This window comes from Schistocerca nitens, chromosome 1 (genome assembly GCF_023898315.1).
Source record: "Schistocerca nitens isolate TAMUIC-IGC-003100 chromosome 1, iqSchNite1.1, whole genome shotgun sequence".
In the NCBI taxonomy this organism is placed as follows: Eukaryota; Metazoa; Arthropoda; class Insecta; order Orthoptera; family Acrididae; genus Schistocerca; species Schistocerca nitens.
In genome coordinates, this window is record NC_064614.1 from 547,512,275 (window position 1) to 547,535,094 (window position 22,820).

Consider the following 22,820-nt stretch of genomic DNA (forward strand, 5'->3'; position numbering starts at 1 on the left):
TTCAGTTTGTGGTTTGTTTAGTAAGAATTTGTTGATAATAAAAATTTTATTTATTATTCTCTTCAAAACAGGGTGTCGTCTCATATTCAGAGTAGTTAACTGTCGGATAAATACAGTAATATGTTGAATGACGTTCCACATAGATGAAAGAAACACACATACAAATGAAAAACGTACAAGGAAAGAAATTTCAAAATTACGTTTTTACAAGTCTTCCACCATAATTAATGGACTATTTTCATTACGAAGTTGTGGATGATACATGCAGCCGTAAATACATGCCAAAAGGAAACTACACTTAAAGCAGTGAGCAGAGAAATGGCAGTTAAATCAGAGGGCTGATAAACAAAGAAACAAAGATTTTGGTAGAAACATAATGGAACTCAGTGGGTTTTATTGTCAATATTTGCAAAATGCTAATGTAAAGTTTGTCCAGTGAGTGACAAATGTCACAATAATAAGCTCTTGTGCCTTAGTGCATATGGCTACGTTCATGAGGCAGACAATTATATTATTCTTATCATTTCCTATGATGTGGGTCAAGTGACTTCAAAAAATACTTTTCTGTCCCTCCACCCATTCCCAAGACAGGAGTGGGGTGGGAGGGGGGGGGGGGGTGCCACACTGGAAGGCAAAATTTTTCATCAAATGAAAAGGTCATAGTCCCAGTAAATAAGTATTATTCAGAGTTGGATACAAATTTCTTTTCTGAGCCTGCAAAAAATTGACATACTACTGGACTACACAACGCGCACTGAGCTTAGTATAGTTAAAAAACAGTTTCCAGTAAGGTGAAGAGTATAGGCAGTAATGAAACATTCACAACATGTAAAATGTGTGAACTGAAAACGCTTATCTTTTTATGACAGTGTGCAGGCAATGTCACTATCACTGCCCATCTCACAAATTGCTTCGAGTTTCAAACTGTCACTTGCTTCAGTAATAACCTCTTGAGTGAGGTTTTGTACACTTTCTCCCTGCTACACTAGTCAAGTGTCACAGCAGTAGAGTTTCTGTGGAGCTATAAAGGTACGGACAGAAACTAGCGACAACATGAAACAACGAGTTAGTTCCCGAGGCAAGCACAGACAATGGTGGCACACTGAGTGTGAAACGCTTTTGTATTTGACTCCTGATCTGACACAGTTTCATCTTGTCACAGAATTTATGCCCATAATGCAGAGGGCAGTTTCTTTACTACACTATTGGCCCTTAAAATTGCTACCCCAAGAAGAAATGCAGACGATAAACAGGTATTATTTGGACAAATATATTATACTAGAACTGACATGTGATTACATTTTGATGCAATTTGGGTGCATAGATCCTGAGAAATCAGTACCCAGAACAACCACCTCTGGCCGTAATAACGGCCTTGATACGCCTGGGCATTGAGTCAAACAGAGCTTGGATGGCGTGTACAGGTACAGCTGCCCATGCAGCTTCAACACGATACCACAGTTCATCAAGAGTAGTGACTGGCATATTGTGACGTGCCAGTTTGCTCGGCCACCATTGACCAAATGTTTTCAATTGGTGAGAGATCTGGAGAAAGTGCTGGCCATGGCAGCATTTGAACATTTTCTGTATCCAGAAAGGCCCGTACAGGACCTGCAACATGCGGTCGTGCATTATCCTGCTGAAATGTAGGGTTTCACAGGGATCGAATGAAGGGTAGAGCCATGGGTCATAACACATCTGAAATGTAACGTCCACTGTTCAAAGTGCCGTCAATGCGAACAAGAGGTGACCGAGATGTGTAACCAATGGCACCCCATACCATCATGCCGGGTAATATGCCAGTATGGCGATGACTAATACACGCTTCCAATGTTTGTTCACCGCGATGTCGCCAAACATGGATGCGACCATCATGATGCTGTAAACAGAACCTGCATTCATCCGAAAAAACGACGTTTTGCCATTCATGCACCCAAGTTCGTCGTTGATTACACCATCGCAGGCGCTCCTGTCTGTGATGCAGTGTCAAGGGTAACCGCAGCCATGGTCTCCGAGCTGATAGTCCATGCTGCTGCAAACATCGTCGAACTGTTTGTGCAAATGGTTGTTGTCTTGCAAACGTCAGGGATCGAGACTTGGCTGCATGATCCGTTACATGCCATGCGGATAAAATGTCTGTCATCTTGACTGCTAATGATATGAGGCTGTCGTGATCCAGCACAGTGTTCCATATTACCCTCCTGAACCCACCGATTCCATATTCTGCTAACAGTCACTGGATCTCGACCAACGCGAGCAACAATGTCGCGATACAATAAACCGCAATCACGATAGGCTACAATCCAACCTTTATCGAAGTCAGAAACGTGATGGTATGCATTTCTCCTCCTCACACGAGGCATCACAACAATGTTTCACCAGGCAACGCCTGTCAACTGCTGTTTGTGTATGAGAAATTGGTTGGAAACTTTCCTCGTGTCAGCACGTTGTAGGTGTCGCCACCGGCGCCAACTTTGTGTGAATGCTCTGAAAAGCTTATCATTTGCATATCACAGCATCTTCTTCCTGTCGGTTAAATTTCACGTTTGTAGCACATCATCTTCGTGGTGCAGCAATTTTAATGGCCACTAGTGTGTAAAATAATAGTGATTTCTACAGTTGCTATGAAAAACAGATGATCTGAAATCTCGTTAGTTTTCCTTCAATGGTAAAAACTGAAAGAGTTTCGCTTGCTATCCACTTCTTATGATCCAAACCACAACCAGTGACAGCCTATCTACTATTTATTATTTTCTCTATTACTATAGTGCTGACCATTAAACTGAAGAATAAGAAATACTTCATCAACTCCTTCTCATTCATAGTTAAGACTTTCACTATATTCCATTCCACCACCTGTCTTTACGTAGTAGTGTATGCTTCTGCCTTAGAAAGCTTTCTCCAAATGGTTAGTTCATCCACCTCATAATTTTGGACAGCATTTAAATCCAGCCCTTACCACTGTCAGGCAGAGCTCATGGTTAAACGCCCTGCGGCAGAGCTGCCCCGAAAGATATTTTGAAACATACTTCTCAATAATGGGTTTCAAAATTTAAATTATCAGCATGCATTTCAAGTATTTCCCATGTGGATCTAAATGAGCTCTTGCAGCTGTTTGCACAAACGGAGAATATTCTGAAAAACTGGTATCTATATAAAGTATTTCAAGAACCTTCAAGAAATAACAAATACTAAATAACAAATAATGGTGGGTGTTTGGATTAGAACTTGTGACCCACAGCATGCCAGCCAGCAATGCTAAACACTGTGCCACATGGTATGCACTAGAGTTCGTAGAATGTGTTCCTTTCCCGGAAAAACAGCTACGCAATGTTTCAAACAACGGAAAATCCAGGATGGAATGTAACAATATTAGAGAAGGAAAGTTGCTACTCACCATGTCATGGAGATGCTGAGTCGCAATAGAGAGAGAGATTCACACAATTATAGCGTTCTGCCATTAAGGCCTTTGTTAGCAATAGACACACAAACACGAATGGACACTCACGCAAACGCAACTGGCACACACGTCTACAGTCTCAGATAACTGAAACCACACTGTGAGCAACAGCACCAGTGCATGATGGGAGTGGCGACTGGGTGGGGGTAACGAGGAGACTGGGGCAGGGAGGGGGAGGGATAGTATGGTGTGGGTGGCAGACAGTGAAGTGCTGCAGTTTAGATGGGGGGCAGGACAGAAGGTGGGGAGAGGAGGAAGCAGCTGAAAGAAGAGAAACAATAAGAAATTAAAAGACTGGGTGTGGCGGTGAAATGGCGGCTGTGTAGTGCTGGAATGGGAACGGGAAGGGGCTGGATGGCTGAGGACAATGACTAACGAAGGTTGAGACCAGGAGGGTTACAGGAACGTAAGATGTATTGCAGGGAAAGTTCCCACCTGTGCAATTCAGAAAAGCTGGTGTTGGTGGGAAGGGTCCACATGGCACAGGCTGTGAAGAACTCATTGAGATGAGGGATATCAAGTTTGGCAGTGTGTTCAGCAACAGGGTGGTCCGTTTGTTTTTTGGCCACAGTTTGTCGGTGGCCATTCATGCAGACAGACAGCTTGTTGGTTGTCATGCCTACATGGAATGCAGCACAGTGATTGCAGCTTAGCTTGTAAATCACATGACTAATATCACAGGTAGCCCTGCCTTTGATGGGATAGGTGATGTTAATGACCGGACTGGAGTAGGTGGTGGTAGGAGGATGTATGGGACAGGTCTTGCATCTAGGTCTATTACAGGAGTATGAGCCATGAGGTACGGGATTGGGAGCAGGGATTGAGTAAGGAAGGACGAGTATATTGTGAATGTTTGGTGGACGGTGGAATACCACTGTAGGATAGGTGGGAAGGATAGTGAGCAGGATATTTCTCATTTCAGGGTAATCGAAACCCTGGTGGAGAATGTAATTCAGTTTCTCCAGTCCCAGATGGTACTGAGTTACGAGAGGAACGCTCCTCTGTGGCCGAACTGTGGGACTTTCGGAGGTGGTGGGAGATTGGAAAGATAAGGCATGGGAGATTTGTTTTTGTACAAGGTTGGGAGGATAATTAAGGTCAGTGAAGGCTTCAGTGAGACCTTCGGTATATTTTGAGAGGGACTGCTCGTCACTGCTGATACGATGACCACGGATGGCTAGGCTGTACAGAAGGGACTTCTTGGTATGGAATGGGTGGCAGCTGTCGAAGTGGAGGTATTGCTGGTGGTTAGTAGGTTTGATATGGATGGAGGTACTGATGTAGCCATCTCTGAGATTGAGGTCAACACCTAGGAAGGTGGCTTGTTGGGTTGGGTAGGACCAGGTGAAGCAAATGGGGGAGAAGTTGTTGAGGTTCTGGAGGAATGTGGATACGGTGTCCTCACCTTCAACCCAGATAGCAAAGATATCGTCAATGAATCTCAACCAGGTGAGGGGTTTAGGATTCTGGGTTTTTAGGAAGGATTCCTCTAGATGGCCCATGAATAGGTTGGCATAGGATGGTGCCATGCGGGTGCCCATAGCTGTAACCCAGATTTGTTTCTAGGTAATGCCTTCAAAGGAGAAGTAATTGTGGGTGGATATAGTTGGTCATTGCGACTAGGAAGGAGATTGTTGGTTTGGAATCCAAAGGGCGTCTGGAAAGGTAGTGTTCAATAACAGTAAGGCCATGGGCATTAGGAATGTTAGTGTACAGACAGGTGGCATTAACAAGCAGGGCACCATGTGGTAAAGGGACAGGAACTGAGGAGAGTTGGTGGAGGAAATGGTTGGTATCTTTTATGTAGGAGGATAGTTTCTGGGCAATAGGTTGAAGGTGATGGTCTACAAGAGTAGAGATTCTCTCAGTTGTGGCACAGTAACCGGTGACAATAGATCATCCTGGGTGGTTGGGTTTATGGACTTAAGAAAGCATGTAGAAGATGGGGGTATGAGGAGTGGTAGGGGTTAAGTAGACAGATGGACTCTGGGGAGAGGTTCTGGGATGGGCCTAAGGATTTGAGTATTGACTGGAGATCATGCTGGATTACTGGAATGGGGTCACTGTGGCAAGGTGTGTAGGTGGAAGTATCTGACAGCTGATGGAATCCTTCCGCCAGGTAATCCTTGCGGTTCAAAACAACAGTGGTGGAGCCTTTGTCTGCAGGTAGGATTATGAGGTCGGGATCAGTTTTTAGATGGTGGACTGCAGTTCTTTCTGTGGATGTAAGGTTAGTTTGCATGTTGAGGGATTTTGGGAATGATGGTGAGGCAAGGTTCGAGTTTAAGAAACTCTGGAAAGTTAACAGTGGGGGTGGATCACGGTTAGATAGAGGAGTGAACTGAGTTAAGCAAGGTTCAATAATGGTCTTTGGTTGAGTCAGGCTGGTCGAGTTGGTGGTGAAAAAGTGTTTCCATTGTAGGGACCAGGACAAGGAGAGAAGGTCTTTAACAAGTCCTGCATGACTGAATTTGGGAGTGGGGCAAAAGGTGAGGCCTTTGGAAAGGACTGATATTTCTGTGGGACTAAGGCTTCTGGAGGAAAGGTTCATGACTGTGCTGCGGGTCTGATTAGGTTCTGGATTCTGTGCGGTGGTAGAAGGGAGTTTTGGAGGGTGGGGTAAGTGTAGTAGGTCTGCGAGACAGGGTTTGTCAGCTATGAGGGGATGTGGGAGAGGTTTGGAGGTTCTTGTAGAGGTGGTGGACAGTGACACTCTGGTGCAGGAATAGGAAGTGAGCACGATGGAGAGCTTTTTGAGGTGGCATTGTGCATGTTGTTCAAGTTCCTGCACGGCAAGAGTTTCAATGCGTATTTTTGCATAATTTTTCGGGCATAATTCTTCTTTTTTACATTATTTTTCGCATTTTTGCACCACCATGGATCCTTGCTCCTTCCATCTGTGTCAATACAGAAAAGTTTCCTTATCCCTGCCAGATCCCAGTCCCACATACTGTTCCTGCATTGTTGCTTGGCTCATGAAATCCCCTCTAATGGCCTTACCATCAAATTACCCATCTCTGGTTGCCACCCCTCCTTCCACAATGACCTCCACCTGTTCAGATTCTGTCAATCCTTAGCCCTTACCAACAGTCCTGCAAAATCATATCAACCATGCCCAATCCTCCTTGCAGTACCTTCTCTCCATCCACAAAATTCTCCTGCCACGTAATCCCAAATTCCTGGAACCTGTAACATACATTGAAACTCTTGCCCTGCAGGAACTTGAGCAACATGCACAACGCCACCAACACCAGCTTTTCTGAATTGAGCAGGTGGGAACTTTCCCTGCAATACATACTATGTTCCCGTAACACTCCTGGTCTCAATCTTCGCTAGTCACTGTCCTCACCCATCTAGCCCCCTCCCTGTTCCCATTCCAGCACTATACAGCCGTCATTTCACTGCCACACCCATTCTTTCAATTTCTTTTTATTTCTCTCCTTTCCGATACTTTCCCCCCCCCCCCCCCCGTCTAAACTGCAGCACTTCACTGTCCACCATCCCCACCATATTATCCCCCCCCCCCCCCCGCCACAGCCTCCTCCTTACCTCCACCCAGTTGCCACTCCCATCACGCACTGGTGCTGCTGCTCGCAGTGTGGTTTCAGTTATCCAAGACTGCAGTCGCGCGTGCAAGTTGCGTTTGCGTGAGTGAACGTATGTGTTTGTGTGTCTATTACTGACAAAGCCCTTAATGGCCAAAAGCTATAATTGTGTGAATCTTTTTGTTGTGCCTATTGTGACTCAGTATCTCTGCGGCATGGTGAGTAGCAACTTTCCTTCTCTAATTGTGTTACACATGTTTCAGATGTTCTCATTGGAGCTAACTGCAGCACTCTGAATTTAGATCTTGTCAAAGGTCCTTTGTATGCTGTGATGATAGATCCTCGTGTTTTGGTCATATTGTTACATCCGCTTCACTATGATAAGCTTCACTCACATCAAAGCTTCACAGTTGTGAAGTGGGTCTTCAGTTTCCTTGAATCATCCATTGTCTAGCTGCACCTGTAGACTGTAGAAGGGTTTCATATGGAGGATATGTATGATGTGTCTGTGCTTTGGTCTTCTTGATGAATGGTCATAATCCTCAACTTCATATGTGACGTCCAACAAGCAACGAAGGATCTGATTTTGGCCAAAGTAATGCTTCAGTGACTTTCAGATTATCCTAAAAAACAACACCAAGTTTCCTGAGTATCCCACTGGCGAGTGCTTGACTTTATAGCACTCTTGGTCTTCCTCTGGGGCACCCAGAGTCCATATTCGAGACAGCTGCCTTGTTTCTTCGTTCCTAGTGCTGACATGTTCCATGTAGTCATCCTGAGTATCATCCAGTTGAAACAGGAGCAGTGAATCCAATATCGTTTTGGCCTACCAATACGGGGCACAAACAATACTATGAAGCCTGTAGTGTCTTGCTTCACTCTGTTATATGTAAATGTCATGACTGGTAGTATCGTACTGCAACCTCTCTGTTTGACATCAAAATACCTCAAGACTATACGCCAACACCTTATTAAAGTGTTCTGTGATGTCATTCAACTGTGGATGGTAATCAGTTGTCTTTCTGAGGGTGATGCCACAATATGAAATCACTCCTGACACTAGTCTCAACTGGAAAACATTTCCATGGTCAGAGGTCAATAAACGTACTTCAAGACAATGTCTTCTATAAGGAACTTCGCAATTTCTGGAGCTTTAGCAGTTGGCACAGCTTTGATGACCATACAGTGGGTGAGGTAGTCAGTGCAGGCTATTACCCATCAATTCCCATTGACTGACTTCGTGAACTTCCTCAAGAGATTGATTCCAACTGAGTGGAATGGCACTGCTACAGGTGGGATTGGTACCAGATGTCGCAGAGACAACAGTGGCATATGCTTCAGTAGTTGGCATTCATGACTACGTAACTGATTGATAGGACCTAGTCACTGATACTTGCGTCTGATTATGCCTACACTCTTCACGAATCCCAGGTGACCACAGGTTGTAAAGTCTCAGAAATATGTCAGGATAGCTGGCCATAGATGAGCTGAGATGATGAGCTACCACTTCTACCCCATTGGATTGTAGTTCGTTTTATAAAATGCACTGTTTATCAATTTGAAATCTTGTTTGATCAGCCTCTCTTCCTTCAAGACTTCTACAGTTTTCAGCAGATCTTCCCTCTGCTCAGCAGCTATGTCATTTAAGGCAGCGATGTCAGATTTCATCCATGCTGTACTACTGTGTTCAGCCAAAGGTTTCACTGAATGGCAGTCGGCATCCTTGAGTTTCTATTCACATTCGTAAACCACTGTAATGCTGTACTCCTGAAGCCTCAGGATCCATTTTGACCAGATGGCCCAACATATCCTTCAGGCTAGTCAGCCAATGTAGAGAATGGTTGTCCATCACAACAGCAAATGGTTCACCAAGTAAATATGGCCAGTACTTGTTGATGGCCCAAACAACTGCAAGGCACTCTTTCTCAGTTGTAGAGTAGTTCACCTTAGACCTGAAGAGCACTCTGGAAGCACATGCTATCACCTCCTTGGCAAGTTCCTAAATTTGTATTAAAACTGTTCCTACCTAAAACGTAAGTGTGAAGTTCTGTCATGGCAGTCTCAACATGGAATTCTAGAACTGGAGATTATATGTTGTTGTTGTTGTTTTTGGGGAAGGAGACCAGACTGCGAGGTCATCAGTCTCATCGGATTAGGAATGGACGGGGAAGGAAGTCGGCCGTGCCCTCTGAAAGGAACCATCCCGGCATTTGCCTGGAGCGATTTAGGGAAATCACGGAAAACCTTAATCAGGATGGCCGGACGCGGGTTTGAACTGTCGTCCTCCCGAATGCGAGTCCAGTGTCTAACAACTGCGCGACCTCGCTCGGTGGAAATTATATTAACACCTCCTTAAAGAGAAGGAAAAATCTTTCTTGCCCCTCATTCCAGCACAATTTGGCATCTCTCCTGCTGTAGTTCTTGGATGGGACATGCCTTGGTGCCTAAATCCTTTATGAATCACCAGTATTACGAACACATTCCTCCTCACATAAAAAATATGTCGAGGAGTCAGAAAATCTGGACTGCTCTTATCTTCTCTGGATTGGCATGGATTCCATCACCATTCATGTTGCCCCACGATTACTATTTCTTGGGCAGTGAAAAGTTTTTTTCCTATTTTAATTCAGGCAGAGACCTGCAATCTGAACACATCATCCATTTAAAGTATTGAAGCATGTTGTCCATCATACGTTCAAAGCTGGCTGGAGCATTATAAAGTTCAAATGATGTAACTTTGAACTCATAGAGGCCATCAGAAGTTATGAACCCAGTCTTTTCCGTCTTTTCCTGGTCAGCCTTGTCAACCTCAATTTGCAAGTTGCCTGACTGTATTTCTACAACAATGGATAGACTTAATTCTTCATGATTTTGATTTTGTTCAGTCATCAGTAGTCAATGCAGTAACCCCATGTGTCATCCTCCTCCTTCCACTGGATAAAACCAAGAACTCTGAAGGTTCAATGATGACATATTGCAGCATCTTCTCCACTTCTTCCTCAATTACCTGTCACTCCACTGATGAAACTATATTAGCACTGGCTAGTTGGTGAATGATCCCCAGTGTTGATATGATGTCTTACTATGGGCCACATTGTCTGTCTTTACCCCCACTTCAGATGTGAAAGGTTTGGAAAATTGATGCAGAATGGCCACCACTCTCCTCAGTGGTAACAGTTCTGATGTTGCTGAGCAACAGCCATACAATAACTTTTAAATGAACACAGCGCAATTTGACTGTACTGTTGTTTATTTAATTACGACCCAGGTTTTGATCTTTTATGCCATTTTCAAGTGACTGAGTTTGTCATTAGCATATTCTGCAGGATATCAAGTTCAAAACTGGCCATAAATTAAGAAAAATATTGACTCCCCACAAAAAGCCAGATGTAAAATCACCATCTTGTAAAAAGATCAGTAAATAATAGTGGGAGCACATTATATTTGGTAACATTTTCTGTGACTCTCTTCATCAAGTCTGAAATTTTGTCAGTATCTGTCATATTTGCGTTCATCATGTCGCGTGGGGCCAAAACATTCTGTATGTACAACTGTCTCATTTTCCAATGACACTGGATCCTGTTTTCAAGCTAAACGGACTAGCTGCTGATTGTCACCAAACATTTTCTTCAGTTTGGCCTGGAATTTGTTCCAGCTATTGATTTTCTCTTCTCTTCATTATTCTTTAACCACTGTTGGGTTTTGCCATTCAAGTTGCAGTATACACCTGCCAAACACATCATGTCATACCATCCGCTGTATTTGCTGACTTGGTCGAATCCTTTCACCCATTTTGTCAGGTCCTGACAAGGGTCTCTGGAAAACACTGATGGATGCCTCGTGTGCAGCTGATTTACTGCTGATTTGGAATTCGCTGTTCTCCTGAATATAAGGACCATTTTGGAATTCACTGTTCTCCTGAATATAAGGACCTCGGGAAAATCTTACTGCTTGAGTTCTAGTTCCTGTCTGTGTTGGCAACAGCTTTTATGTTGTCTGATTGGAGCCACAGTGGTATAGACATTTTGAAGTACCAATATCTACACCAAACAATGTCACATCAAAACCACAATTGATTTTAAATCCGAATGCAGGGTCATCAATGACGCCCAACACTTAGAACTGAAGATACATTAATTACCGATACCAATCTACAACCAAACTAGAACTGAACTACTGCAAAGTGTGTGCAGCTGTTTATAAAAACACAGAATGTTCCAGAATGCTAGTATTCATACAAACATAGAATATACCAGAATACACAAATGTTACAGACATAAGATATTTCAAGAATCTTCCAAAAATGATAGACACTAAATAACAAATAATTGCAGAGTGTCAGGTTTGAATCACTGATTCACAGCACGCCAGTCACCATGGCCAACCGCTACATCACACTATACGCACCAGAGCTTGTGGCAATATTGAGTAATGTTTTTCTAACAGGTAGTAACTAGTCTTAAGGCTGCACCTTGAAAAATCAGTTAATCCATGTAACAGTTGTTTGGGGGAACGACTTCTCGAGAGTATAGTTCTTGTAGGCCTCCCAAAGGCTCTGTCCATTCAGACTGTGGTTGTCTTACCAATCTCCACATGGTTTTCCATGTTCCACTGCTTACAATGACATGTAATCACGAGAGTGGATGAACCTATGTTATGGAATCCCTGTCTCTGTATATCTTTATCATGCCTTGTTATTCATTAACTGATGTTTAATATTAATGTTTTGATATTACTGAATTGTTTCTAGCTTTGGCAGTCCTATCCATGGTAAAAAGGGTATGCTAAGTTTGTAAATGCCTCACTAGAGTGCACTTAAGTGGTACCACCTAGTGAGAGTTTCACGAATGATTAAAGGAAATAAGTGTGGGAAATGTATTCTGATACCTTCAGTTCTTAACAATCTTCTTGCTTGCTGACACTGTTTGCTCTGCATAAAGTTTATATTTAGCAATTTTCTACCTGTGAATATATTTTGGCTGAGTTCTTGCACATCTTATTGTCTTACAAGTACACGTAATATGCAATGAGTCAGAAAACAGCACAATATGAATTCACAGTCCAATTTATTAGGCAAACATTTGGAATATGAGCTTAAGGTGAAAGTGGTGGAATTTGGTGTGCCCATTTCAGATTTAAACACAAGTGCAAATCCAGGCAAAGATATATTTGTAATTTCAATGGAGCAATGTACGGTAGCACTTTTAGCCACCCATGTCACGTTTCCCAACACTTTACCACAACAAATCACACTAAAAACAACACATTTTGGAGAGATCTTTAAGGCAGTGAATCACTTAAGGTGCATATTTTCATAATAAACAAGCAAAAATATAAAAATCAGCAAATATGGCATGTTAGCTTCAAAGACACTTAAATCAGCGTAGGGGCTGCTTGGTTTGCTTCTATCAGTCAACCATAGCACAGGACCTATGACATCACGTAACATCACTGTCTCGTCACCAGTCTCAATACTGCGAACTGAACACATAGAAAGTGTTAACTGTCTCATGTTTGGGAGGAGGGGGGGGGGGGGGGGGACATAAATCATGCAGCAAAGATTACACGGTGCACTAAAGATCTCAGCAAAACGAATCCTTTTGTTGTGATGAAGAGCTGGGAAATGTGTCACTGACATTTAAACATGCTACCTATCGATCTTGTACTGGAGTTAGCTTTTGGTGTTATTTAGTAGTTGATTACGAGAAGCACAGTAGACACACACTCTAAACTTAAAAAAAAAAAAAAAAAAAAAAAAAAAGAGCCCTGGTAGTTCTGATTGATAATTGTGGCAACATTCCTTAGTATGGTAACCACGAGTCACACCTGACCACTATCCACCAGTACCTGTCTGTTTCACTACTGGAGAATCCACACAAAACATTGCAAGTCTGTAGTGAAATAACATTTAATTAAGTATTGTCATTTCAGGATGTAGCATGTGCCTTTCTTTAAATGAAAAGCTGATAATTTTGCTATGCTTATTTACTAGTTGCTCCATAAATTCTGAATTAGATCTTTATAGCTTTCAAGTTGTTAGCTTCTCATTATCTCTGCCTCACCTTAACCTGTTTTAGGCTCCTGATGCAGAGTCTACAAATATTTCACCCTTGAAAACACCTTTGATTAAATATGAAGGGCAATATTTTTTTTTCTTTTTTTTCCTCAACAACAACTTGGATTTATTCAGGATTCTAATATTATTCCCCACTCTTTTGGTGCAAAACCTTATTTCTCAACATGATCTCCATTCAAAGCAACGGCCTTACGCCATCTCACTCAAAGGACCTGCACGCCAGCATGCTATCACTCTAATGGTCGACTCGAGAGCCAACGTCCTGCTACATCAGTAACCTCCCCATCATCCACATACTGCTTCCCGCAGACTGCATGCCTTCATTGGGCCAAACGGATGGAAGTCGGAAGGTTGCAGATCTGAGCTGTAGGGTGGATGAGGAAGAACTATCCCATTACGTTCTGTGAGCTGCTGTTAGGAGCACAGACCTGTGGTGACACCTTGCATGGTCATGGAAGAGGAGAAGGTCAATTGCATTTTTGTGGCGCCGAACTTGCTGAAGTTGTTTCTACAATTTCCTGAGGGTAGCACATGGGAAATCGGACAGGCTTGTATGACCTCACTGTGAGGATGACAGAAGCTTCACCCATTGACTCACGGTGCTTCTGTTCACTACCATGTCTCTGTAGACATTCTGCAAATGCCTATGAATATCTGCAATGTTCTGGTTTTCCACCAAATGAAACTAAACGACAGCTCTCTGCTTGGAATGCACCTCCTTCACAGATGCCATTTTGAAGGCTACGTAAAGGGCCATTAACAGCAGACCTTCATGAAACTCAAGAGGCCAAAGCGGGAATATTTCACCATGTCTCACAGCAAATTTTGCATTTTTTCAACCAAAACTGGCAGAGAAAAAAAGTGTGTTGCATTATTTATTGAATGCTCCTCATATTTTTCCCTGTTTTTGCCAAGAAGTCAATTCTGGTGCTAAACTACTTCATTTGAGCAATCTTTTGTCTGTGTTTGGAAATCATTTCACTTACAGAAACACTTGCATTAAACAATTATCGCTCAGAAAATGCCGAGAAATTTTGTCTGTGATCCTTTAAGAAATTTTATTTCTGAGATTTAAGTTTTTGTAGTTTTCACTTTTGTGTCATATTCTATAATAGCACTGAAAATTTTGTAGACATAACAAATTATTAATGCTGGAAGAGAAGAGTATGGTCTACTTACCATCCATTGAGACAGGGCAAAGTAACAAAGACTGATAGAAACATAAACTAAATGCAGGTTAAACGCTAGTTAACTGATCTAAAACCCATCTGTCAACCTCACTCCTGTTTTTTTGCGTTCAGAAACCGATACAGCACAGTGTTTTCCCTGAATCTAAGTGAAATAAAAACATCACTTGCGTTACAAGTATCTGAAAGTGCGTCTCTCGGCAATGGAAAGCAAGAGGCAATTATTAATCTCAGGATAAATCGTATAGATATAAAAAACACAACGTGATTGTGAGGTTGGAACTACAGCTGCAAATATTAATAAACCTTCCTCAGACCTAGATGTAAACATTAATAAACCTACTAAAGACACTTCAATACAAAAGAGAATAAAAATTCATAAATAGTATCTAATGACAGATATTTACCACACACACATGGCAATGATAATGACATAAACTGCAAGTGACAGCCAGAATTCTCATCTATTCATGTTATGCTATGATATGTCAAAAAGGTCTTGAAGAATTATTAAGTACTGTAATTTTAAATGCTGAGAACAGTTGTTATCAGTCTTAAGCTTACATAAAAAGTAATGCATATTTAACTTTTAAAATGGGAACTATAGAAGTTAAGCAATATCCATTCATTGTTATTTAGCAATTAGTGTAACATAAATCATGAGTTTTAATTTACCTGTTCCATTTTCGCAAGGAGATTTTTCTAAGATTCTGCAAACACTAAACTGTAATACATCTCCAGATTCTGAAGTAACATTGTAATCTTTGCTCATTAGTGATGTCAAATCAAACCTGAAAACAAGAAATACATATAAAACAAATGCATGAAGTAAACATTTTTTTAAAAAAAGTGTATAGCATGTCGAAGTATTTCTGATTTTCTATGAGTTGTACAAAATATTGCCCATAACATACATAGCTGCCCCATGAACCACAGACATTGCCGAAGTAGGGTGGCTTCATCTACACCTACATTTACATCTGTACTTCAGAAGTCATGGCAGTGGGTACCTTGTATCACTTCTAGTAATTTCCTCTCCTGTTCCACTCGTAAATAGAACAAGGGAAAAACAACTGTCTAAAACCTCTGCAAGAGCTCTAATGTTTCTCATCATACCTTCATGGTTCTTATACAAAAAGTGCATCGGTGACAGCAGAATCATTCTGCACTCTGCTTCAATCAGAGAAAGCCGTCAGGTGGAATTTTGCACCGATCACAATTTAATCATTGCTAGCACTTGGCTTAAGAATCCTGAAAAAAGGTGCAAGAGAGATCTGGGGACACTGGAAAGTTTCATATTCCTTTTTGCCTGTTTCATTTACTGCATTTTTATATTTTCGCCTTTCATCAATTAAATTCAATATCTCTTCTGTTACCCAAGGATTCCTATTAGCCCTCGTCTTTTAACCTAGGTGATCCTCTACTGCCTTCAGTATTTCATCTCTCAAAGCTTTCATTCTTCTACTGTATTTCTTTCCCCCATTCTTGTCAATCGTTCCCTAATGCTCTTCCTGAAACTCTCTACAGCCACTGGTTCTTTCAGTTTATCCAGATCCCATCTCCTCAGATTCCCACCTTTTTGCAGTTTCAGTTTTAATCTACAGTTCATAACCAATAGAGTGTGGTCAGAGTCCACATCAGCCCCTGGAAATGTCTTACAATTTAAAACCTGGTTCCTGAATCTCTGTCTTACCATTATATAATTTATCTGAAACCTTCTAGCTTGGGTATAAAAAATCAGTTTCACACAGAAAGTAAATTTCATGCATCAGATTTTCCAAACTTCGGATGAAAAATCCCCTGACCAGTGCCAGGATGAAAGTGATTTTTCAATCTTTCGCATTTCTGCTGTACGCCATAAATATTTCTTCAAAGTCAGGCTCAATCCTCAAAACATATCAAATACAATCATCTTATGTCTGCAGTGAACACCAAATCTTTTCTGGATATACCCAAACATGATTCTCTATTACGTCAAAAGGACGTTTACAGAGTACAATATTTATGTGGTCAGTCCAGTATCATAAGAAAACTATCTAGGGCACCTATCTTTTTACAACTTAGCAAATCAATTACAAATCAGTAATAGTTTTCATCTCCAGGCCTAAAACTTTTTCTTTTCCTTACTTCATTCTCAATGAAATCATCATCTTGCAGCACTATCTATTTACAATCTTACGCTTATCACAATATGAACTAGCACTCTGGAAAACTTTAGAGGTTCCAAAGCATTATAATTTTTCTTGAAGTGTGTAATTTTCCCCTAGTTGCTGATAAATGAGATAAACTCAAAAGGAACAATTTCTGACTCATCCAGCAGGTGGTTGTGATGCTCTTAATTAAAACAAGAGTGGAAGAAACAAATAGTACTTGGCAACATTCTGAAACTTTCATTAAACTATTTCACATATATGCACGCAGTCGCACACACGCACAGAGGTGCATGTTGTTACACTGTCTCATCTGACTATTTTGTGTCAGGCAGCATTGTAGTTCGTCCAGTCAAGCTGTAGTGTCGATGCAAGGTAGTCACGCAGGACAATGTAACTGTACAGGTGTATGCATACTTTATAGCTGTGTAGATAGATTTGTTTGAAAGATGAATATTTTCTCGGTCTTGTTTACTGCTAAATGCCTGTTGATGACTCAGAACTTTAAGTACTAACCAAGATGTTACTTTTCCTCTTCAAACTACACTCCTGGAAATTGAAATAAGAACACCGTGAATTCATTGTCCTTTATTGACACATTCCTGGGGTCAGATACATCACATGATCACACTGACAGAACCACAGGCACATAGACACAGGCAACAGAGCATGCACAATGTCGGCACTAGTACAGTGTATATCCACCTTTCGCAGCAATGCAGGCTGCTATTCTCCCATGGAGACGATCGTAGAGATGCTGGATGTAGTCCTGTGGAACGGCTTGCCATGCCATTTCCACCTGGCGCCTCAGTTGGACCAGCGTTCGTGCTGGACGTGCAGACCGCGTGAGACGACGCTTCATCCAGTCCCAAACATGCTCAATGGGGGACAGATCCGGAGATCTTGCTGGCCAGGGTAGTTGACTTACACCTTCTAGAGCACGTTGGGTGGCACGGGATACATGCGGACGTGCATTGTCCTGTTGGAACAGCAAGTTCCCTTGCCGGTCTAGGAATGGTAGAACGATGGGTTCGATGACGGTTTGGATGTACCGTGCACTATTCAGTGTCCCCTCGACGATCACCAGTGGTGTACGGCCAGTGTAGGAGATCGCTCCCCACACCATGATGCCGGGTGTTGGCCCTGTGTGCCTCGGTCGTATGCAGTCCTGATTGTGGCGCTCACCTGCATGGCGCCAAACACGCATACGACCATCATTGGCACCAAGGCAGAAGCGACTCTCATCGCTGAAGACGACACGTCTCCATTCGTCCCTCCATTCACACCTGTCGCGACACCACTGGAGGCGGGCTGCACGATGTTGGGGCGTGAGCGGAAGATGGCCTAACGGTGTGCGGGACCGTAGCCCAGCTTCATGGAGACGGTTGCGAATGGTCCTCGCCGATACCCCAGGAGCAACAGTGTCCCTAATTTGCTGGGAAGTGGCGGTGCGGTCCCCTACGGCACTGCGTAGGATCCTACGGTCTTGGCGTGCATCCGTGCGTCGCTGCGGTCCGGTCCCAGGTCGACAGGCACGTGCACCTTCCGCCGACCACTGGCGACATCATCGATGTACTGTGGAGACCTCACGCCCCACGTGTTGAGCAATTCGGCGGTACATCCACCCGGCCTCCCGCATGCCCACTATACGCCCTCGCTCAAAGTCCGTCAACTGCACATACGGTTCACGTCCACGCTGTCGCGGCATGCTACCAGTGTTAAAGACTGCGATGGAGCTCCGTATGCCACGGCAAACTGGCTGACACTGACGGCGGCGGTGCACAAATGCTGCGCAGCTACCGCCATTCGACGGCCAACACCGCGGTTCCTGGTGTGTCCGCTGTGCCGTGCGTGTGATCATTGCTTGTACAGCCCTCTCGCAGTGTCCGGAGCAAGTATGGTGGGTCTGACACACCGGTGTCAATGTGTTCTTTTTTCCATTTCCAGGAGTGTATTTATATTCCACCAATAACCTTTCATTAGACATGTACACCTAATCCTCATACACTGTGTTCACATAATTCATATTACTTTCAAAAAGAAATCTTGTGTGTTTTTATTTTTAATATAAGACGAATTAACAAACAGTTTGGTTTCCACAACATTCTGCTGCAGTTTGTATATTTCTGGACTAGATTATGTGAAACTGGTGCTTCCTCATTTCTCCGTCAGCCCAGAACTATTGTGTTACCATTATAATAACAATAATATAATTTTATACGCACAGCTGCAGTATCTCAGTCAGACATAACTGATTTGGAGTGCCTGGTTGAACCTATAATGATGCACAACATACAGAGGGCACCATGCACACAAAGATGACACCACTGCCCTGTCTGGTGCATCACCCAGCCACAATGGACCCTTCCCACTTGTTTACCTCCCAGTCACATAATGTCTGCATGTCTGAATACATTTACTTTTATCTGAATGTTCTTATGGTTGTGTATACAACGAACTTCCATTGGTTACTCAACACGCTATATTTCATATACTATACTTCACTGTTCAATGGCATTCATTAATGCCAATTACTGTGTGTATTCTTGTTATTGGGTCACATTGGTGTAATAAGTTCATGGTCAGACTGAGGACTTTCAAAAGACCCAACAAACCCAAACAGTAACACACACATTCCAATATCCTACTCAAAAGTTTTTATGGAAACTGGTCAATGGTTCCTTTTCTCCGTGAAAAACCAATTTAGTGCATGAGTATTAGTAGTGGCTGTTAGCCATATATTCACAGCAGCTTATTAAGTATCTAATCTTTCACGCTGTACAGTTACATGAATCTCACTCACTCAAATACTCAACTCACCATTGCACAGCCCAAACCACTAAGGATCGAAACTTGAAGCTTGCAGGGAGTTTTGACCCTATACTGTAGGCCCCTAAGGGGGTGTAATAGGTAGTCATAGGTTTTCTCAAAAATGTTGCTACTAAAGATATTTTGAAGTTAGACCTTCGAAAATTGGCATGAATTTTCTTGGTAAAAAATAAAGAAATACATGTTTCAACATATCAGGAAATTCAACCCCTAAGGGGGTGAATAGCGGATGAAATGTTTTATTATTGCACTATGGGAGCATTTTTAAAGCTAAATCTATGAAAATTGGAATTTAGCTTCTCAGCTATAAATAAAAGAAACTGTTTCTCATTGTTTCTGGAAATTCAACCACTATGAAGGTGAAATACAGAATGAAAGTTTTTATGGAAATATTTCATTAAGCATGTATTTTTTTGTTAAATCTATAAAAATCTGTATATCATGCCACAATCAGTGTTGATAAAGGCAAAAATCGTTGACATTCTTGATTCATGGGATGCATGACCTGTCTATACACTTGGTGGTTATAATTAAACTTTCCCTATTTAACTTTTTTTAATTTTTTATTTACACGTCAATTTCCGTAGGACCAAATTGAGGAGCAAATCTCCACGGTCATGGAACGTCTCTGTACATGAAATTACAGCATAAAAATAAGAACAGATGAAAATAAAATGTTTATGAACCCAAAAAAGTCAAGCCGTAAGTTTAAGTAAACGCATCAACAATACAACAAGAATCAGCATAATTTTCCAAAGAACTCCTCAACAGAACAGAAGGAGTGACCCATGAGGAAACTCTTCAGCTTCTATTTGAAAGTGCATTGATTACTGCTAAGATTTTTGAATTCTTGTGGTAGCTTATTGAAAATGGATGCAGCAGTATACCGCACACCTTTCTGCAACCTAAGTCCGATCCAAATGCAGGTTTGATACACCACTTATTGCCAAACCATCCATTTCTGAGGCAAAAATATCCTTTCAGAATGGGAAGAGTTACCCAAAGTATAATACCATTTGACATAAGCGAATGAAAATAAGCAAAGTAGACTAATTTTTGTGTCGAACGATCACTTACTTCAGATACCGTTTGAATAGTAAAAATGGCAGCATTAAGTCTTTGAACAAGATCCTAAACGTGGGCTCTCCATGACAGTTTACTACCTATCTGAACACGTAGATATTTGAACTGTTCAGTTTCACTAATCATATGCCCACTCTGTGAAATTAAAACGTCAGGTTTTGTTGAAGTGCATGTTAGAAACCGTAAAAACTGAGCATTACTGTGATTTAGTGTTACTTTATTTTCTACAAGCCATGAACTTAGATCATGAACTGCACTATTTGAAATGGAGCCAATGTTGCGCACTATAGCCTTTACTATCAAGCTAGTGTCATCAGCAAACAGAAAATATTTTAGAGTTACCCGTAATACTAGAGGACATATCATTTATATAAATAAGGAGCAGGAGTGGTCCCCAACACTGATCCCTGGGGCACCCCCAACTTGACTGTATCCCACTCAAACCCCACATAACAGCCATTCTCAACACAACCTTTCGGTGTCTGTTGCTAAAGTAAGAGGTGAACCGATTGTGACCTACTCCTGTACTCCATAATGGTCCAACTTCTGGAGCAATAATTTGTGATCAACACAATCAAACGCCTTTGTTAAATCAAAAAATAAGCATAGTGTTCAAAACCTTTTGTTCTAATTACCATACAAGGACCAAACTTGGTAGCATCAATGGGTAAGAGAAATAATGCACAATCAATTCAACTGAAACACTTTTAATATGCTGTTACGAAAAATCATACCATTACAGATTGTCTGTCCGCCCCTGGTAGCTGAGTGGTCAGCCCGATGGAATGTCATACCAAATGGCCCGGGTTTGATTCTCGGCTGGGTCGCAGATTTTCTCCACTCAGGGACTGGGTGTTGTGTTGTACTTATCACCATCAGTTCATCCTCATCGACATGCAAGACGCCGAAGTAGCGTCAACTTGAAAGACTTGCAACACGTGAATGGTCTACCCAATGGGAGGACCTAGCCACACGGCATTTACATTTACTTATTAGAGATTGGTATCATTACTGCTATAAAAGGGACTCAATATGGTGCCCATCAGTGTCCAGAAGAGTCTGAAAGCACAGGATTGCATTCTGCACAGCAGAACGAAGCATACCCATAGTTATGTCGGCTACCTGTGCTTCATATCAGCACGTGTGTGAATGTTCCCCTGGGAAATCCTGTCCACAACCAGAAATCACAGGAAGTGAGATCAGCTATTTCGGAGAAGCAGGTGAACTTCACGAGCGACATGTGGTGGGGCCCATCTTGCATGAAAACTGTTGAGTTCAATGCTTCTCTCTCGTATAGGGCAGGTATGACATGCTGGTGAAGCATACTGCAGTAACGCTGGTCAGTCACACTGCACATCTTTGGGCCTTGAGCAAAAGGAATGGGCCAATGCTGAATGTAGCTGTGAAGCCACATCATACTGTGACACATTCACCACACACAGGAACTTTCTTGCACAGTGAGTGGAAGTGAAGGTCCCCACACTCTGCAATTCTGTGTGTTCACCTCACCCGTCAGAGAAAAGTGAGCTTCGTCTGTCCATAGGATGGTCCAGGGCCAGCCCTAGTCAACTTCAATCCTTGCAAGAAAGTGGAGAACGAAATAAACACATTGTTGTGTGTCCTGTGGTGCAAGCTGCTGTACGATATGGACCTGTACGGATACCATTTGAGAATGGTTTGAAGCATATTCCATACAGTGGACCATGATACGCGCACTGCCTGACAAGCTGGAATTGCGTGCAGCATGGTCTGCCACAGCAACAGCGATTTCATCAGCCACCTGTGGTGCAAACGGTCGTTGTCCTCTACCCGGGGCAACACCCAGCTTCTTCATCATGCTCTGCACAGCAGGTGGAGAAAGATGACCCTTATGTAATGCTTTCAGCCAGTGACATTCTCGAAGTGCAGTTTCAGTATTAATGTTGTTTTGATAATAGAGCTTCACCAATAATGCTCTGCTCCTTTTGACCAAGTTCATGTGCACCATGGCTGGTCAAGTGTGAGATTATGAATCACCACGACTGATCACAGCACCTGGCAGCCATAGGCTCAGACGATTCTGCGGAGATTTGGGGTGCAAATTTCTAGACCTCCGCTATCGGGTGGAGAAATGTAGGGTCCCCCTGAATAGTTCAGGCGTGCACTACACGCCGGAAGCGGCTACAAGGGTAGAGGAGTACGTGTGGAGTGCACATGGGGGTTTTTTAGGTTAGAGAATTCCCTCCCTCGGCCCGACAAGACGCCTCCTGAGACGCGGCAAGGTAGGAGTAGGCAAAATGTAACAGGGAATAACAATATTAATGTGCTAATAGTAAACTGCAGGAGCGTCTATAGAAAGGTTCCAGAACTGCTCTCATTAATAAGCGGTCACAACGCCCATATAGCACTAGGGACAGAAAGTTGGCTGAAACTAGATGTAAACAGTAATGAAATCCTAAACTCAGATTGGAATGTATACCACAGAGACAGGCTGGACAGTGAAGGGGGAGG

The 22,820-nt window shown here is 42.5% G+C and overlaps 1 protein-coding gene across 3 annotated transcripts in view; it reads right to left on the reverse strand.

Annotated features, from left to right (window-relative positions):
- The window catches only part of LOC126254123 (cation-independent mannose-6-phosphate receptor), a 633,915-nt gene that overhangs the window by 366,431 nt on the left and 244,664 nt on the right, over positions 1–22,820 (reverse strand). For all 3 annotated transcript variants that reach the window (XM_049955284.1, XM_049955287.1, XM_049955285.1), the window contains one exon: positions 14,944–15,059. In XM_049955284.1, the coding sequence (XP_049811241.1) occupies positions 14,944–15,059 (116 nt within the window). The remainder of the gene's footprint in view (positions 1–14,943; positions 15,060–22,820) is intronic.